We start from the raw sequence: 20,358 nt of genomic DNA on the forward strand, positions 1-20,358 counted from the left end.
TTACATAGTGTTGTCTGTAAGTTCCACAGATCGTGGCAAGACATTGAATTAATTGTAAGCTTCAGGGCAGCCGTGGCCTACTGGTTAGGGCTTCGGGCTTGTAACCGAAGGGTTGCCGGTTCGATCCCCAACCCAGTAGGAAAAATGTGGGCAGGTAAAGTGGTTGAGCACTGCTCTCCCATGCTCACATCCACGGCTGAAGTGCCCTTGAGCAAGGCACCTAACCCCTCACTGCTCCCCGAGCGCCGCTGTTGATGCAGGCAGCTCACTGCTCCGGGTTAGTGTGTGCTTCATGTCACTGTGTTTCTCTGTGTGCTGTGTATGTTTCACTAATTCACGGATTGGGATTTCCCTCACGGGATCAAGAGTATATATACTTATATTTATACTTTACAGAATGTAGGTAGTAGGCAGGCAGCACCCTGGACGTCTTCCAGACCAAACCATGAAACCGTGTGTGTGTGTGTGTGTGTGTGTGTGTGTGTGTGTGGTTCTGTGGTTCTCCCTGACAGGGTTTTGCCACGCTCATTAGAGAGTGGCCTGGGGAGCTGTACAACAACATGACTATTGTGCAGGCAGTGAACCACCACCTAAAGAAGGACCCCACCAACCGCACCTTGCTCACTACACTGGCTGAACTGTGAGTGAAGAGATGGGTCTGTCACGGTGAAATGCTAGAGATTTGCAACATTAGCAATCCTATTCTCAGTGTTGTGTCAATTTTACTGTAGAAATATATTTTTCTTTCCTGGTCTTCACTGTTTTTAAGTTATAGCTTACATGGCCATGTTTATAATGGTTCTGTTTGGTTTCATTGTTTAAAATGGTTCAATATATACCTTCTCCTACTTCTTTCTCTTTCCCATTCTTTAGGTACACATATGACCAGAGGTATGACCGTGCGTTGGAGATCTACTTGAGGCTAAGGCATAAAGATGTGTACCAACTCATCCACAAGCACAACCTCTTCTCCTCCATAGAGGACAAGATCGTTCTGCTCATGGACTTCGATAAAGAGGTGTTTAACACTCACTGCCCCCCTCCGCAATACAACAATCACACATTCAACTCAAAATGAACAATGTTATTATCCTAATTAACACCTTTCAAATATTAAAGAGGTCTCGTGAGTATTACATAATTCATGATAAATATGTTAGTTTAAATTAATTATACGATTTAAGGGTGTGCTCTAATTTGACTACATATTTAACTGATACATATGTTGATAATTGAACCTTAACGGGATTTTAGTGGTGAATTTCCTGCAGTAAGTTCTAGCTGAGCTGAGCTCACAATCTCCATCACCTGCTCTGCTCAAAGGAGGTGATCTTTCTCTGAATTAGAAGTCAAAACGGTAGGGGAGAGTGTAGCGTATAGCCGAGAGCCTCTGGAGATGTGGCGTCTCCTCTCCCCCCACTCACAAGCCCAGCGTGTAATTATATTTGAGATGGAACACCTATGAGGTTGCAGGTCGCGTCTGTATAGATCTGTCCGGCGGATATATCAGCTTCTCTCCTCTCCTTTTTCAGAAAGCTGTTGACATGTTGCTGGATAACGAAGACAAAATATCAGTAGGTGAACCCAATGCCTTCTCATTTCTTGGCATGTTTTCTCTCCCTCTCTCTCTTTCTCTCTTTCTCTTCGTTTGACTGAATACCAATATGTTTTTTTTCTGTTCCCTCTCTTTTACAGACAGACAGAGTTGTGGAGGAACTGAAAGACAGACCAGAGCTTCTGCATGTTGTGAGTATAGGGACTTTTTTATTGGGCCATTAACATTTAAAGGAATTGTGTTTTATTTAATTTAACCAGTGACCCATTGACATGACAAATAAGCAACAGCAACATATTTATATGGTTATGTTTAAATTGGCAGAGCAGGGCTGCATTCATTTTATATTTAAAACGTTTGGCCTTCAGATATTGACTAAGTGTTTGAAATGAAAATGTCAGACATTTACTGTGTATGTACATCAGAATGTGATTACTTCAATCTTGAGACTTTTATTTGAAGATAAAGAGCTGGAAATTCTAAAAGTATTTAATTTAATCCCTCTTGTTTGGATCCTCAATGTACATTTATGACATAATCACAATTTTTACAATGTAAATAAAAACGTGAACGAAACCAAAATAGCCGTACTGTGCACTGTATAAGCATCATTCATAAAATGGCGTAGCTTGATGTAGCTTGAATGTTATCCCTTATCTATAAGTCGCTTTGGATAAAAGCGTTTGCTAAATAAATGTCGTAAATGTCAATGTAATAAAATCGGGTGTGAAGTTATTGAGTATAACAGTAAGCTGAGGTTGTCTCACTGTCTGCAGTACCTGCATAAGCTGTTCAAGCGGGACCACCACAAGGGCCAGCGCTATCATGAGCGGCAGATCAGCCTGTATGCCGAGTACGACCGACCCAACCTGCTGCCCTTCCTACGAGACAGCACACACTGCCCGCTGGAGAAGGTAATGACTCCTCACCCCATAATTATGAACATAAACATACACACACACACACACACACACACACACTCAGATACAGTCTTTTGGAGACAGTAACACAAACACATGCTGTTAACCACGCTTGGCTCAGAGCACAGTAAAATGAAGGGCAGGTCACACACACATTGTAAATAAGTTGATGTATGATAGAATATAAAGAACGTCAGTAGAGTGGAAGATAAAGCAAAAGTGAAGTGTCTGGAGCTGTCGAGTGAAATGGAAAACAAAAGCCAAGTGAGAAGAAGGGAGAACAGCCAGAGTGGAGAGAGAGGACCTCTTATCCCTCTTCCAATCAGGAAGAAATCAACCACACCTGAGTACCACTTCACCTGCAGCAGAGAGAGGGAGAGCCCAGGCGCACAAAGTGCACCAGGCTAAGAAAGGCCAGTTAGAGCTGTAACAATGGATGTGCTCAATCATGCACATAATGACTTTTTTCTCTGAAGAAGAAATGTAATAATAGATAATAAAAGATGATAGATAGATAGATAGATAGATAGATAGATAGATAGATACACACACACACACACGCACACACACACACACACACATACTTTATTGATCCCCAAGGGGAAATTCAAGATAAAGCATTGTATCTATTCTAATAGAGGTGATTGTTAACTCTTTTCTGATGTGGATAAAATACGGGCTTTTGAAACCTCATAGTTTACCTCACTTTTATTTCTGTGTTCCTGTTTAGGCACTTGAGATCTGTCAGCAGAGGAACTTTGTTGAGGAGACGGTCTTCCTTCTCAGTAAGCACAGCCTTTTACCTTCATCATGCTATTACATACCTCATAACACAAAGACAAAGCATAAAAAAAAAAATTGTGAACACTTTTCCCCTTCATTCTTTAGTTAAGTCCTAGATGTGACGGCTGAACACTTAAGAGAGAAAGATGTATAGAAGTGAAGTGAGGGGTTACCTGTATATTTAGAGCTTGTCCTTGTTTGATGATTCCTTGGTGTTCCTGCCCTCTGCTGGCAACATTGGGAAGTCACAATTTAAATGAGTGGTATTCAGAATACAGTTACACTGATAGATTTAAGGGATTACATTTTAAATCATTCTAACATGTAGGCCAAGCTGTTTCGAACTCAAATGCAATAATTATTTTAACCACACCATGTAGCTTAAGTGGCTCCGTTCTCTTTCCTCTATTGGTAGCCTAAATGAAAAACCTCTCAGGGAATGTAGAATGTAAAATTTGTTTTCTTATAGGCCGATATCCACCCAGCATGTTTTAGATCAGTATTGGTTCTGGTTTCTTCACAGTGTGGTCTGCAAAAAGGCATGTAACTCCTCTTGAGTTTTTGAAATTCATCAAAAAAAAATCTGTGTATACTTAGCAGACAAAACCTCTGTGGATCTTTGACACAATGACGTTAACAAAGCACATAGGCTTATGTCAATCCATCCTCATGGTAAAGTAGGTTGTGGGTTGTTAACACCATAGACTGTATATATAGTCTATAGTTGACACTGTGGGTCTTACAACTTCACATGACCTCACGTAACTGTTCCATCCACCAAGTATTCAAAATACGTGACTCACTTTGAGTAATCTATCAAAATATGTTACAAAATACATTTTATGGTATGTAATCTGTAATGGAACACATCTTAAAAGTAACCTTCCCTTCACCATCTGCAGGCAGGATGGGAAACTGCAGGCAAGCACTGCAGATGATCATGGAGGAGCTGGCAGATGTAGACAAGGCCATTGAGTTTGCCAAGGAGCAGGATGATGCTGAGCTGTGGGAGGACCTCATCTCCTACTCCATCGATAAGCCACGTACGACACAGACATATGTAGAGTGATCGAGAATATCCTAGTATCAATGCACCCATGAAGTTTAAAACTGGTGGCCACTTCTTTCTGAGATTTTTTGTACCACTTAATTTTCTTTTCTTTTTTTGAGATGGACAGAAATAATTTGCACAAAACTTATTTCTGTATGTGAAATACATATCAAAGAAAAACATGAATATACAGCCATATTGAAACAAAAGCATGAATGTACGGTTTTGTACAGCAAAAATATGAACGTGTAGCATTCATACATGAATCTACATTTTCCTGTTATCTTACAGCCTTCATCACAGGACTGCTGAACAACATAGGCACCCATGTAGACCCCATCCTTCTCATCCACCGCATCAAGGAAGGCATGGAAATCCCCAACCTAAGAGACTCGCTGGTCAAGATCCTACAAGACTACAATCTGCAGGTTAGAACATCTCTTTAACTTGGAACCATTGACCGGTATCCCCTCAATGTTTGATTTTTGGCAGTTTGCCTCTAAACACACAGCTCAGAATATTTATGAACAAGAATGTGTCTAAAAATACATTTATAACGTGCTTCCCTACAAATTGTGTGTCTATAAGTTCCATTTAAGGTCTCAAATGTGTGTGCTTTTGTAGAGGAGCACTCTAAACAATTAGGAAAACACCTTCCTAACCCACAGTATCGCTGTTTCTCCTCAGATCCTGCTGAGAGAGGGCTGTAAGAAGATTCTGGTGTCGGACTCTATGTCCCTGCTGCAAAAGATGCACAGGACGCAAATGAGGGGCGTCAGAGTGGATGGTGTGGACGCCATTTTGTTTCCAATTTGTTATTCATACTTTTGACTCTAAATTGTTATACGTACTTAAATACAGACTTACACGTTCGAAATACTGTAGTTTAGCATTAAACTGTCTAACATCTCTTCCCATTGCAGAAGAGAACATCTGTGAATCTTGCCATACCACCATTTTACCATCAGGTATTAATTGACATCTACTGATTCTATGATTTCAAATGTACCCTAGACTTAACACACATCCACCACCATGGAATCCTGATGTATACAAAGTATTTGATATTAAAGCAACACCAAAAAACTTTCCCTCTGTCGCATGCACGCTATTTGTTTATCCAGCACCGGCTTTGCAAATAACGATGTCCACAAACAAGGTAGAATATGTTGCATGATTTTATGAAAGTATGATGTATGATGTATCTCATTCCATCGAACTACAGATCCGCTACCCGATCTGGCAAACGTACATATTACGGTTATAGCCGATAGAGGGTCGCGAAGCGAATGCAGAAGTGCCGTTTACCCTGTTATGAGTTGATGAACCACTGAAATAATTTTGGAAACATTTTAAGGTACAAAAAGCTCTTTGGTGTTGCTTTAAGTATCAGTGTTGTTCTTACACGCTGATAATAATAAACAATGTCCTGCAATGGATTAATATCAGTACTCTACTTCACTGCACAAGTCTTATATTCTAAACAGAATGTACTTCAGAATGCACTTATAGAACTATTTTGTGAATGTCTTATCTGCTAGTAATGACTGGTTGTGCTTGTGTTTCAGATACAGCGCAGCCCTTCAGTGTGGTGGTGTTCCACTGCAGACACATGTTCCACAAGGAGTGCCTACCCTCTGGAGCAGTAAGAGATGTTTTCCTCACATATCCATTTAGTCTCATTCCAGCCCATACATTCACAAAGTATATATTTTGACTCTTAACTCGTACAAGAACAAGGAATTTAAGACACTACCCTTTTTTTACAACTAGTAAAAACATACTTCGAGTAGGTCGGTGTCCCCATGAACATTATAAATAACTTATTTACATGTATTCTCTGCTCCCCAGATTCCAGGGGTTCAGTTTTGCAACATCTGCAGTGCCAAGAGACGAGGGCCTGGCAGTGGCATCCTGGAGATGAAGAAATAGCTGGAAACCGCATCTACCCACAAGTCCTCTCTACAGAACTGACCTAGGGACAGTGTTCTGAAGCCTTCACCTTCCTCATTGTCACCTGGAAATGGTTTCTCAGAGCTGTTCGCTGCAGTTCAGTGTCGTCTGTTGTTGGTCCTGCTTGCCTGGCTTAACACTGTGATGTTTTAGCCATTTTGGAAGTGCTTAATTCTTAACTGCAAACTAATACTCATTGTGCAAGTTTTGGTTCAATAATATGTCAAGTGTAAAATCAACAAAGATATACATGCTATTTTTTTTTTTTTTATGTAACACTTGCACTATGAATGACCAATGTAACTAATTTAAGTCTTTGTCTTCAACTATGTTAATGGCAATGCTCATAGATTTTTTTTCATGGAGGCTGGATTGGCAGAAAACCAGCATTATTCAGTATTTTCGCCCATAACAGTTTTGAGTTGAATGCTGTATTAACATTGCATTTGATATTCCATGTCGGCACGTATTTATTTTGCTTAAACTGTAGCAGGATTTTATGGAGCCCCCCAAAGGGACATGGTGGGAATTTCTCTTTTTTTCAGCTCCTATTGAGTTCCCTCACAATAGTTTTGCATTCCCTTGCAAAGTCAAGTATTCCAAAGTGAATGCAAAACTATTGTGAGGGAACGCAAAAAGTACATTTCCACCTCTGAAAAAAATATTTCCACCATGGCCCTTCGGGGGCTCCGTAAAAAATGAATCTGTTAATAAAGATTATTAAAGTGCTATATCCATCATGTCCAAATTATATAGTCAATGTCAAATATACATCTGTAAATAGTAAGACTACTGTAACACAGAACATGTGTTTAGGTTTTTTTTGTTATTGAGCGGAAGGCTGTTGAATCGAATGGAATTACAAATTGTCTGACTAAATGATGAGCACTTGTTGGTGGAGTCCAAATAAATAGACCAAGATATATTGAGGCTGCCATCTTTTTTTTAATTATTAGGTAATTCTGTTGAATGAGAAGAACTGAATTATTAAAAGCTGAAAGAAAATAGCTCAGACAATGGAAGTACAGGGTTCCTGCAGAGCAAAGCAAAGAAGCACTGGAGACCTGCTTCAAATAGATATTATCAAAATCTAACCAACTACTGAACATAGTGTACTTGATGAAACAGGCATTTGCCCATAAAGATGGCAGTCCATAGTCCAGAAGTAACGCAGCAGCTCCTAGTATGCAGCACAGTATCATTTATCATTTTCTATCAATCTTCCTTTGAATTTGATAAATTGATTTGAAAATGTAACCACAGTCAAGGAGGAACTCACAGAAAGAGCAGTGTACTTGTAACATGCTGAAAGGCAGTTTCAGGGAAATGTACATCAACTCTGAAGGCTGAGGTGAACCGTTTCAAGTCTAATGGCTCTGCTGGGAGTGCCAGAAAAGTGTTTGTTTTTCACCTCCACGACCAACCATGTGCATTCCATGCGGCGGACAACAGTTGAGCCATTTCTTTTTTTTTGCCAGGTCATCACGATTCCACACAAGCGCTAGAAAAGACAAAAGCCTTTACTTTAACCACAGGCAAATCTCTGGGTCCTCTTAGGGGGAGTAGCCTTCCAAACCATACGCTTAAAAGATCATGAATAACCAATGGTTATATTCAACTTCAGGTTAATATCTCGAATAATGAGTTAAGTTGGCATTGTTAATGACAAGTTATTCATGGAAATTCCAAGTGAGGTTTAGCAAAAGCACACAGATATCTGAAAGACTAGGATAATGGCTTCCACCATGTATAACTTTGAGGATTTCCTACTGACATATTGTGACATGAGTGTGGAGCAAACTTGTCTTTGACAGATAGGGCACCTCTGCTCATTCAAAGAAAGAGAGCTGCTAGTTCTGCATAGTGGGATAGACATGGTGCCAGCAGATTGTTTCAATAAACCAGACAGTCTCCTCTAATGCTATTTGGGACCCAGCAGGTCAGCAGAAAACAACCCTTGCATTGTGACAATTCAGAGGACTATGAAGGCAAAAGAAAAACACAGTGCAAAGAAAGCAAACTGAGAAAAATTTGTGCAGTTTACAACAGTCAACAAATTAAGGAATGATATGGGATACGAAAGGACAAGCTTTAATTATGATTCTTTTTTTTTTATGTCAATCTTACGTCAATTTTAATTTTTTTTTTTTAAAAAAAAGGATAACAGAGATAAGGGGCCAGTGAGACAGAAGGAAGGTGGGTATGACTGGGATCTGAGGGTAGGCCAGGGTGGGTCGAGGAGGGGTTGGGCAAGGGGCAAGGGCAGTCTAGGTGGGATTCTCGATGGCACGCTACAGCTCGGCTCTACATTCCTGCTCAGGGTTTGTGGGAAAAGCCTCAAGAGTCCAGTGGCAGCCTGCAAGGTGGGGGCGCAGAAAGTGTCTTTGCAGAGGACGCTGATGAGCATTCTTTCTTTCTTTCCTTCCTTTTTTTTTCTTTTGTCCTTTTTTTCTGTGAGCCATCCATTCCTCCACCACTTCCCATTCTGCTGATTTGTACACAGTAAGGCCACTTCAAATAGTATTTCCACATGAAGACCTTGAGCCGAGGAGAGGTGATACAAAGGCTCGCTCTCGTGATAAAGCGACAGGTGGTCCTTTTCTCTGGTCAGAGGATGGGGTGGGTGAATGTTGTCCACCCCCCACCCAAACTCCAACTGTCCTTTAAAATCAAAAGGCCTGGTCGACATGGTAACCACAGATACACAACTGAGGTAGTCTCCTCCCCCAACCTCTCCTCCCATTCCCCAAACCTTACCTCTCACATCATACACTCAAAAAAAAAAACACACACACACACATTCTATAACTGGTTAGGTCCAGGAGCTCAACAGATTTAGCAAACGAACAACAACAAAAAAGTGAGTGAAAGCATTGATAACTGTATTTTAACTGCAGTTCTTCCCAATCACAGAGCCCCTTAATCGTACAGTCATCCTCTCTCGTGTAGTACTGCGCTTGTTGAGTTTTTTAGAGTACGCTCTTCACTGAAGTTTGCGGGGTGCGACAGCCGCTGATGTGAGCCGGAACTAGAGTGATACGTCCTGACAGCTGTCACTCAACCCCACTGTCACCGGTGTCACTCATGTAGGTGTGAGTGCGCCGTCAAATACATTTGATGATTTTCTTTCTTTCTTTCTTTTTTTCCTTGGAAAGGTTCAGTCACTCCCTATTGTCACAGCCCTTGTCAATGCAGTTGATAAAGACAGGGCTTTTGCTGACCATGTCTATGTTGGTTTTTGAGTATGGTTTGTATGGGAGTGTATGGGTTCATAAATGTATGCATGTTTAAATGGTGTGTGTGTGTGTGTGTGTGTGTGTGGCTGATGTACCAGGGGCTACAAATGCATGTTTATTTTACTTGTAGATGACAGTACTGCATGTGTGTGTGTGTGTGTGTGCGCGCATGTGTGTGAGAGATGGAAAAGACAGTTCAGTCTGAAAGTTGGTGGTGGTGGTGGCACCTCTGTGATTCCAGGGGGCGGCTGACCAAACACACACACACACAAACACACGCACGCACACACACTCACACAGTTGGCATTAGTGCTTTCCTCTGGGAGGGTCTGCCGGGACCACTTGAGGTTGGGCAGGGAAGGGGCGTGTGATGGGCTGTGTGGAGGGGGTTTACTTGTCCCCCAGGACGGCGTACTGGTTGTCTAGCTGCAGCTGCTGCATAGAGGCCACTGAACCGTCCTCCCTCGCACGGGTCTTGTGCTTCACCACCTCAAAGGTTTTCTCCATCTCTCGGTCCCTGGAACAGACAAATACACTCACAATCATGCTAGGGAACAGTGAGGAATATTCATTCCAATGCATTAAAGGGGAAATCCAGTGTGAAATGGATTTTGGATATGCTTAGCATGATAACGAGTTTGAACGTTCGTGGACTGTATACAGACAATACCTTGAGTCGTTTGCCGGTCGGCGCCATCTTGAAACAACACAGTACTTCTGTTAAAAACACGCAAGATCTGTGTTGTAGTGACTTAATTTCAAGATTGCGCTGACCGGCAAACGACTCAAGGCATTAGATTAGCGTTTTTTGCTCCCCAACGAACGTTCAAACTCGTTATCATGCTAAGCATATCCAAAATCCATTTTACACCGGATTTCCCCTTTAATATTCATGTATTGACATTACAACACTGGACTACATTTGTTTACTGCACTTGGGCTCGAAGAAAATCCACTAGAGGTTGCAAGTTGAGAGTATTAACCAATTTGTAGCAGAGACGGGCTAACCTGACCCTAGCCAGATGAATTTCGTTCCGCTTAGCTCCGCCTAGCTTCACTCACATCCATCTGGGACCTCTTCCATTGAGAGTGATTTCTGCAACCGATTTTATGGTACAGCCAATCAGGACGCAGGGCGGGAGTTTCATAGATGTGACATAGCGTAGAAGCGACTGTGAGACTGTTATTAGCGTCACGGGTTGGCTTCAATGTGAGTGGTTGAAGTAGCACGTCAATAGATGACGGACAAGTGGCTTATTCAATCATATGCAAGCATTTTTTTATTAGGCCCAGCCTTCTGAAGTAACACTTCAATGGATCGGTTCCAGATGGATGAGTGGAGCTAGGCGGAGCGAAATTAATCTGGCTAGGGTCAGGTTAGAGACGGGCACCCTGCCATTTATATTTATAATGTCCAGTGTTTACCATACATTGACTTATTTGTGGCGGCCCACCACAATATCAACATTGACCACCACACAAAGATTTTCCAGGTTGTACTAAATTGTGCTTAAATCTGGTTAGCATCATAACCATGCTGCGCCAATTTGCTAACAACCGTTGCATTCAAGTTAATTCTGCAAACCTACCACCACAAATAGAATTCAATTCTGTGGGAAACACTGATGTCAGAATAAGGTGGAAGGGAAGCTAGCAATCTAGACACAACCAAGTGTATCTGTGCTTGTGAACAAATGTCTGGCTTCACATCTATACAAGTTACTCCACAGGCCAACAAATAGCATGTGACGTGTGTTGTGTCTGTGGGACTTACTTGCGAGTCTCCACATGCTTGGCAGAGGACTGCAGTGAAGGGAACTGGGTGTCACTGAAGATTTCTGGGGGCCCCTGTGAGGGCCCTTTCTTGGTGGTGGTGAGACGGGCTCCCGGGGGCCGGTACACACCTGTTGGTTTCGACTCCGGCACCTCCGGCTCTTCTTCTACAGGAGGACAACAAAGGCAAGGTCAAACATACACAAACACACCTTAAAGATACACCATCAGATTCACTTCGTGCACATGCATATTTTTAACACAGACAGATAGATAGATAGATACTTTATTGATCCCCAGGGGAAATTCAAGAAAGTCAGTCAGTGATGACTGTGTCTGCTGTAACCCTTTATTTAAGTAATACCATAACATTTCTGTAGTAGAGTATAGTACTATAATAATATAATACAAAATACTATACAATTTCTATAGTAGTTCTTTTTTGATAAGGGACTGTTGCTCCCGTTAACATTGTTGTAAGCCTATGGAGTGCTTTTTTAATAAGGGACTGTTGCTCCCGTTAACATTGTTGTAAGCCTATGCGGACAGCTATGTGCGGACAGCTGCTTTATGACCAAGGTCCAACTCATGATGAGAATGCAGTTAAGTCTAGGCTATGCAGTATGGGGGATAATAAAATGGGCAACAACTGATTAACAATGTAGAGAAAATGGAAACAACGCAGTCGCATTATTTTACTCCGCTATTTATCATAGGTTTGTTTCCTGTCAATATTGTTGATAAAAGCCTGTTAAAACAAGCTTCCATAAGCTTATATAGGCTTTAGCCTCGGCGTTCAGTCTGACCTGTTTTGGGCTACCTTTAACCTGGCCACTTGTTTAAATTTGTAGCCTATTTCTATATGCAAAGGCTGACTGACTGCTTTTAGCTCTGAATTAAGAAATAAAGCCATGGTGCTATTGAAAAAGCATGTTTATTACAGAAAGCACAGTGAACTTTGTTTTAAATTCTTCCCACACTCTCTATCGCATTCTCTACTCACGTAGCCAGACTTTTTTTTTTGAAAGGTTCTCATTTGGAACTAAAGTTGCGTTTAAGTGCTTGATTAACTTCGTTGACGCTGATTGATGGAGCTTTGAGCTCTGGAGGACAATTGTGTAAAAATAATTGTAGGGAATGTTCCTGTATTACGCACCCAAGGCGCTGCAACTTAATTTGAACTACCTCATTATAAAGTGCTCTCCTCAGTCATTTGTGTTTTTTTCATTAAGATAATATTCTTCTTCAAGTTATAACAGGGACAAAGGTTTTTTGCCCATTTTTTTTGGCCTCACCTATATTTGCCAAACACAGCTGGCAGTAGCTATAATATGAATGAATCCTGTCATATAGGCTACCTTAAATACGGCCAAACATTCGTGACTTTCCCCATATGTGGTAAATAAGGTTGAATTGTTAAAAATGACAGATGAGTGTGGACAATGAAATTGCCCATACGCCACGATTTTCACCAAATAAGATCAGTAGTAGGACTGAAACGATTACTCAAGTAACTCGAATAATTCGATTACAAAAAATAATCGAGGAAAACTCTCTGCCTCAAAGCTTCATTTAATTCCTATCACTTGCGTTATGTGGCCTGCTCAGCTCAGGGATTATTGTTTCACACAGTTACTACTGACGCACAAAACACCGTAAAAGACAGAATGTCCAAAGTTTTGGGATAATTTTCAAACTTAGAAAAGAAAACAAGGTGCAATAGGTCCACTGCAAAGCAGAACTGGCATACCACAAGAGCATGTCAACAATGATTCAACATTTGAGCCAGATGTTAACACCAGCTCACCAAGCGTAGCCGACACGAGGAACGTAAACATTGATTATAGCTGATTTAATGTATTAGCTAGTTAGAACATATGGTATTTGTAGCGGCTGTAGCCTAATGTCGTAAGTCGATATGATGTTATCCAATTGCGTACAGTGATTTGGGTCTGGATTTCCAGGCTACAAATCTACATAAAACAGATATATTAATTTACTTTGAAGTGATTAGGGCTAGTTTACAGCATGACATTTGTTGTGCATATTAATAAATTACACTTAACGCAAAATAATTTTTTAATCCATTACTCGATTAATCAATGACATAATCGCTAGAATACGCAATTCCAAAAAGAATCGATAGCTGCAGCTCTAATCAGTAGGTTAATAACGGGCCTTATTTTTGATGGCAAATAAAAGCAACAAGTAGCCTATAGACTACTTACATGTGGGCATGAAGTCAGTCAAACTATAGCCTAGCCTACAGAGAAACAAATCATTAGCTAGCCTATAGCCTAAATGGCTGAAACGAAATGAGGTAGGTAGAAGAGGTAGAAGGTAGCAAGTAAGAGGCTTGCCTATAGGCCTACTGTATGATCGGACAAACAGGACGGTGGTGCAATGGGCTTCGGTTTTTCGGAATAATGGGCTGTCAGACCAAAGGACATTTTTGGAACTACTAAGACGTTGGAATAAAGGGATATCAGAACAATGCACAGCCCACGCCATGTCACCTAGGACATCCCCAGGTTTCATAAATCTACTCTCCATAGAGCTGACAATACTAGCATGACATATGCATAGCATGTTGGCTGTGCTACATAGGATGTCAACCAGAGAGTATCGCATCGCAATCATAATACCGGTCAGAAAAATCGCAATTGCATATTTTTCCCAAATCGTGCAGCCCTAATTGCCAAGACCCGCCCTGTTATGCCTCTGATTGGCCAGTACCATTAGCTAGGTTGAGAGCGAGGGCTGCGTTCCTCTCATGTCATTGGTAGGTGACGCATCTACAAGTTCCCAAGTGTTTTGACTTTTTCCTCACAGCCATAAACCCCACACCAGAGATCTAGTGGAGAATGCCTGAATATTTTAAGCTCTGCACAATGTGCTGAAGCAGCATTGACAATGGATTCCTCAAACACAAAGGCCGATCCATTGCATTTTCAGTGCGCTTTACCAAAAATCTGAATTTAAGTTAAATTCTAGTACCGGAAGTATTGGAACACCAGATGCCTTCACACTGAATCTTGATAAGTAGGACTCCAAATGACTGAAAACCCTTCTCTTTGGCGGATTTTTTCACTCTTCTCTTTGACTCTTTTTTTTTTTATGTGATGTTATATGCGCATCATATTGCTTTGGTAACAGGGATTAAAGTGAAAAAAAATCGTTTGACTGAACTTTTTTCAGGCCATAAGTCATACGTTGTTCATATCTACCTATAGAGATAGCACCCCTTTTGCGGTCGCGACCTATTGGTTTTTAATGTACAAAAAGATGCAAACAGCAAAGTAAAGGGAGTATTCGCCTTATTCACACAGCGGCCATTGTTTAAACCAAAACGAGGCTACAGGGTACACTTACTATATAATTAATGCCACCTACAGGTGAATGCATAGAACATAACAATCCTATGGTTTGTGTACCCTTTAGCCTCGTTTTAGCCGCCAATGGCCGCCATGTGAATAAGGCGAATTGAGAGTGTTCTTGATTGAGATTGAGTTTTCCTGATGAACAAAAATATATTTTAGTACCATCCCTGACCATTGCTGATTAGCCATTGCTGTTCTTTTCTACTGCAGCAATATTGTAGAAAGGCTTTAACACACTCTTATTTAATTACTTCAGGCCAAAAGTGTTTAAAGGGGAGATTTTTTTCTTGTTAATATGCAATTCAACACCAAGTAAAATCTATAAAATCAAGTTTGCAAGACTTCCCATTTCCTCATCAAAGTAACAAATCAGAACATTCTAGATATTGTTCATATTTCCATTTGTTGCCTCATCCGCATTTAATGATAACATGGTAATTTTGAGTTTTACAGACAACTCAGTTTTCCAATGAGCAGCAATACTGTGTGGGCTCATGCAGGAGGTCTGCGCATTTGTAACGACAATCTGGAGACGGCGCTTTTGTTTTCAGCAACAGATTGTATAAGGTTGACAAGAGGTTGCGATATGGTTAAGGACAGGTCGTGTTGCGCTATGAAATAACATGCGTAGCCTACTTTCTAAACGTAAAAACGGTCAGCCATAGATAAACGTAGCCTACCTCTGTCGTGGTGGCTAGTTGCACCAGGTAGGGAAGATGTCCTGAAGTGCACGAACGTTAACCTTATGGCGGTCTTCTGATTGGTGGCGTGCTAAAACGTTTTCCTATTGCATCCATAAACAATTTTCTTGCAGCGAACCGCGCAAAAGCAAACTCCTGGCACTTTAATTTCTTTACACCATGGCTTGTTAGTTCTCCCCCGTTTCCTACAGCTGCCCATCTGCATTTATTTTTTTACTTTTGACACCTGCCTTCCTTTAGCAACAACGCATCCATGACAGCTAGTGGCCTTGCCAAATAGACGCACACAAATCATGACGCTAATATGCGAGGTTCTGGTAGGCCCACTGGTTATGGTTTTGTGCTATAAATTAATAATATTTTAAAGCAAAGTTTTAAGTTGACTATTTTAATTGTATGGTTATTTTTTGTCAACATACACTCACAACCTATTGTCGTTAAAAGTGAGGCCTAAGCAAAATAGGCTACAAGGCTGTCTGTGCGTCACAAACACGACTGACCCCCTTACTCGACACGCTCAGTCAAAACCTTCCGTCGCAAATTGTGAAAAACATTGTTGTATGTCATAACAGACGGGATAATAAATTGCATAGGCTACGGTTTATATTGCGTCGCTTTACACATAATGTTAGTTGCATTGATTAAAAACTGTAACAATAATAGTAGCCTACATCGGGTGGCATAGCAGGCTATCTGTTCAAGTCATAGGTGACACCCAAAATGAATGACCTCCCCTGACAAGAGTTCGCGATAGTAAGTGTCTACATTGATGCACGGAAAGAACACAGCCTCCGAATTCGCACATAGAGCTCACAATATCATATCCAAAAAAGTTAAACGGATTGGCCAACCTCATCAGCTGTCTCGATTGTGTCACTATAATCCAACTTTTAGACCGTTATAGTCCTCCATACGTGTTCTTTTTTTTTAAGCAAACGCCCGAGACAAGTGTGTAGCTACAACATACAAAGCGAAACTCATGGCTGACGTAGGCCGTATAGGACTTGAGCGGTCACGGATTGAGACACAGAAAGTTCTCAAGAACACTATTAGGTCTTTAAACATTTACCTAATATTTGTAGTTGCCTTAAAAAAGGAAAAGCAAAGGTGACAGTCCCCCCCCCCCCCTCCTATTTTTTTTCTCATCGGATCTGCATCGATCTCAAATATGACATTTCTAAAATCAAATTGACGGAAATCCGTCCTATGACGGAGAACTTTAATCCTTGTGGTAATATTGTAACTTTACAGTCAAGCCAATAACACTCTTTGAATTTAAATTTGAGAGAGATAGATACTGCATGTTGTTCTTACCGACAGGAGCAGCTGGAGGAGGGGGACCACCACCTGACTTGTTCCAGGGTCCAGACATCTTGTCTCCACTCACCAGGATGATCTCCCCATCCTCACCCACCTCCTCTTTCTCATACTCCTCCTCCTCTCTCTCATCACTGGGGTAGAAAAAAGAGAGATGGTGATATTAGAGCTTGTGTATGTGTGTGTGTAAAAGAGAATGAGAGAAATGTCTGGAACAAAACATTTAAAGCGGAAAACAACCCTTAACTTAAGTGTTTATGTTGTAATGTGTGTGTACCTCCAGAAGACCTTGACTTTAGCAGAGTACAGTGCACTACGACCTCGGTCAATCCAATTCAAGTCAAACAAGTAATGCTGACTACCCTAATCTCTACGTTTGTGTTTCAGTTGGCCCCTCGCGTGCTTTTAACAAAGACCATACACTTCTTTGTGGTTGCACAATAGGGTCATTATAGCTTGGCAGAATGTATACCGCTCTTTATGAGTTCAAAGTTTAAATGGATAGACAGATGAAGCAGACTTAACAATTGAAAATTCACTATTGGATATACTGTCAGCAGAGGTTCAGTTTTTTTGTTAATCTGTGCTGTCCTGGGCACCTGAATGTCATCTTCCATCTTCACCCTGGCATGAGCATACCCCCACAGTGCAATCCTGAACACACCCTTGCAGCATGGCATCCGCCACATGCCCCATGACGGCATCTTTCACATGCTGGATGATACCCTGCTGGCGACATTCCAATGCCTATCCTACGCTTAAAGTGTTTTTACTACTGAGTGGTCAGTCACTCTCCTGAGTTCATCCTGGCATGACTGTGCCAGCCTGAACACAGCCCATGATGCCACCTCAGGAACGCTGTGCTGGATGATGGAAGACTCTGGAAGACCCTCTGCGGTGCGAAAATGTGCAGTCATTTTTCACTTACCTGAACTGGAGGGCCTGCAGCCTGAGGCCAGAGTAGTCCACTTCCTTCTGCTCAAACTCCTTCCATTCCTCATCCTCCTGAGAACAAACAGAGCCAAACGTCAGGCAAAAGGCCACCTCAGTTTGCGACACCACTAAACACATCCACTGCCTGCCCAGACTGGACTCCATCCCTCTGTCCTTGATCCAATGGTGAAGGGAGCACTACGAAACCATTTTATACTTGACAGCGACCACTGCTCTTTAATGAAATGCAAAAGTGGAAACACTCCCAAACAAAAGCACCTTGGGAGAGGTGCATAGCCTACGGGTGAAGACAAAGCCATCTGGGTAAAGCACATGGTACTGCTGTGCCAACAAGGCTGTTCAGGAACTCTCTGCTACTGCAACCAACTGAGCCAGCCTGCACTCAGAGCCCAGATGTGAGAGGCTGACTGACTCACACGTAACAGGTTTGCAAGGAGACGCCAGGACATTCTGTTCCCAGGGGTCAGTGTTCATTAGCTTAATTGACAGAGGGGGAAAAGGAGGAAGGGGGGGGGGGGGGGGGGTTTCCAGCATTGGGCGTTTGTTCTTACTCAGCTCACAATAATGTCTCTAATGTCTTAAAAAACAAAGACAGCTCTGCACTAATATTGAGATATGTTTGTTTGAGAGGGGTGAGTTGTATTGAAAAGACAATTGTAGTGCTCTTATTCCAGATAATCTGTGCTTCAAAAATGCTACTTCAAGTACAACAGAAGACTTCTCACTGATCTCTTGGACATCCACTCACCTACACACAGACAAAGTGGACAGACTCACGCGAATTTTGAAATATAAGATATAATATGACAGATTATCTGGTAAATGTGGCCTTTTCCCCTTGATTCGATTCTCTTTTTTGAGGTGGAACGGAACACATTTTGAAACAATTGGAAAAGTTTCTGTATAGCTAAATGCACCAATGACAAAACATTAATTCACCACCCCAAATACCTATAAAGAGTGCACACAAATATAACAAGGGGACATGATTATGCACCGGTGACTTACCATCTAGTTTAAGGGTAGTTTAACCTAAAGCGATTTCATGGGTGGTGGTGTCACGACTTAAGAAATTGCTCACCTCCGGTTTACAATGGTGCTAGCTAATTTAACTCTATCTCGACTATTTCAATGGATATTTAATCTACGTACAGCCGAAAAGCCATATGTGAATATAACAACATTTCCAACGTTGGTGTCATTGTTCATTATTAACTATTAGCATATGGTTACACAGAATATCAGCAATAAGATGGCCCCTGTTAACAGCTGTCTGACATTCGTGAATGGTCTGCAGGTAGTGGCCTATGGCAATTATATATCGCAACAATTCACCTCTTCGTTTTTATTCATCACTTTTGACAACTATTAATCGAGTTTAGTTATTTTGTGAACTAGAATAGTCAGCTATTTAGTCAGTCAAAATAATCTAGGCTACAGCTAAGCATGACAGAACTGGAAAGGATGACGAGGTGGCAGAGAAGTCAGTTAACGTTAGTTAGCTAGCTAGCTAGTTCTAGCTAATGTTAGCTCACTGACATCACTAGCACCAAATACTTTTCCACTTTAATAGGGTGAATATTCTACGTAGAAGCAAATCACGACAGCTTATTTTCTTGGCCAGGTTAGTGACTATGGTAGCTTTTACCGCCGTATCCATCAAGCCAGCTGACAGCTGTAATAACACTAAATCAACTATATGCCGGGGACTGACGTAAATGTTCACGTTATCGCAAGAAACTAGATCTAACGTTAGCAGAAGCACCTTTAGTGCGTGTGCCTAGCTTGCTAGCTAGCTGGCTCACAAACACGCGAACAAGCTTCAGCTTAGCTACAACCATCGTGACATCGACCGACGAAGCTAAACTGACTCCATACTATTTGTTGTCGAATAACTACTAGCATTAGTATTGATATACTCGAAAGGAACAGCCTATTAACTTACGTAGCGGTTAACTTGCAAAGTTCGCACAACCCTCATCCTTGACATGATGGCTAGCTAGCTATTTTCCCGGTTATTCAACATTATCCCATCTTGTCATAAAAGAAAGCTGGTGAGATCAAAACTAACGTCAGATACTTCGTTACAACTACCAAAAAGACTTGCATACCTTTTCTATTTGGGCGTCTTGATTTTCATTTTTCGTGGACTTCTCCTTTTCCTTCTTCGGCTTTTTCACCAAGGCCGAGGCCGAGGACAAGGCCGAAGCCGAGGCCGAGGCCGGTGCTGGCCCAGCTCCTGACTCCTTCCCTTTGCCCTTTTCTTTCTTCTTCTTTTTATCCCGCTTGGCAAAGAAATCATCCAGACTCTTCTCCGAACCAGTCGTTGCCACATCCGCCATTTTTGTGATTAAGTAACACCTAATCTTACTTCAAAAACTCTATCAAGAATGTGGCCTGAGATGACAGTGAAAACCTCGGCTTCGATGGAAGTATTTCACCACTCTAACGTTACTCTGCAGTCTCACGTGTTCAGCAAACCATAGCAGTTAGCTTGCTAGCTCACTGACTACCGCTTGTCAAGAGGCTGCCTGCCACGAGCAAGCTAACTGTATGACAAGGCGCTGTTTGACACAGAATGATTCCACCGGAAGTTAATGCTACGTTCTGTGCTACCCCGGATAGGATTACTCACTGGTCAACATCAACCAGAGAGACGGGCTCTGCATCAACTTGACAGTATATATATCTATGGATATTTGTTAACCAATGTAGGTAGGCTAGACTTTTCCCCT

At 41.6% G+C, this 20,358-nt stretch overlaps 2 protein-coding genes across 2 annotated transcripts in view; one reads left to right on the plus strand and one right to left on the minus strand.

The window, feature by feature from the left end:
- vps41 (VPS41 subunit of HOPS complex) overlaps positions 1 to 7,185 on the plus strand; it is a 23,357-nt gene extending 16,172 nt beyond the window's left edge. The window contains exons 18-29 of the mRNA XM_076290955.1: positions 513 to 640; positions 874 to 1,018; positions 1,533 to 1,574; positions 1,696 to 1,746; positions 2,332 to 2,469; positions 3,206 to 3,260; positions 4,161 to 4,301; positions 4,601 to 4,737; positions 4,997 to 5,096; positions 5,233 to 5,277; positions 5,878 to 5,954; positions 6,161 to 7,185. Coding sequence (XP_076147070.1) covers positions 513 to 640; positions 874 to 1,018; positions 1,533 to 1,574; positions 1,696 to 1,746; positions 2,332 to 2,469; positions 3,206 to 3,260; positions 4,161 to 4,301; positions 4,601 to 4,737; positions 4,997 to 5,096; positions 5,233 to 5,277; positions 5,878 to 5,954; positions 6,161 to 6,241 — 1,140 coding nt within the window. The 3' untranslated portion in view covers positions 6,242 to 7,185. The remainder of the gene's footprint in view (positions 1 to 512; positions 641 to 873; positions 1,019 to 1,532; positions 1,575 to 1,695; positions 1,747 to 2,331; positions 2,470 to 3,205; positions 3,261 to 4,160; positions 4,302 to 4,600; positions 4,738 to 4,996; positions 5,097 to 5,232; positions 5,278 to 5,877; positions 5,955 to 6,160) is intronic.
- Positions 7,186 to 20,196, minus strand: cdv3 (carnitine deficiency-associated gene expressed in ventricle 3). The gene is made up of 5 exons (XM_076290957.1): positions 19,735 to 20,196; positions 17,598 to 17,674; positions 16,667 to 16,803; positions 11,273 to 11,438; positions 7,186 to 10,015 (listed from the first exon to the last, which is right to left on the minus strand). The coding sequence occupies exons 1-5, from the start codon at positions 19,963 to 19,965 to the stop codon at positions 9,889 to 9,891; spliced, it is 738 nt and encodes a 245-aa protein (XP_076147072.1). The 5' UTR covers positions 19,966 to 20,196; the 3' UTR covers positions 7,186 to 9,888.
- Positions 20,197 to 20,358: the final 162 nt, after the last annotated feature.

Source organism: Alosa pseudoharengus, unplaced genomic scaffold (assembly GCF_046254945.1).
Source record: "Alosa pseudoharengus isolate Yale_2024_CS ecotype anadromous, Long Island Sound unplaced genomic scaffold, YU_APseudo_1.1 YU_APseudo_1.1_scf_18, whole genome shotgun sequence".
Classification (NCBI taxonomy): domain Eukaryota; kingdom Metazoa; phylum Chordata; class Actinopteri; order Clupeiformes; family Clupeidae; genus Alosa; species Alosa pseudoharengus.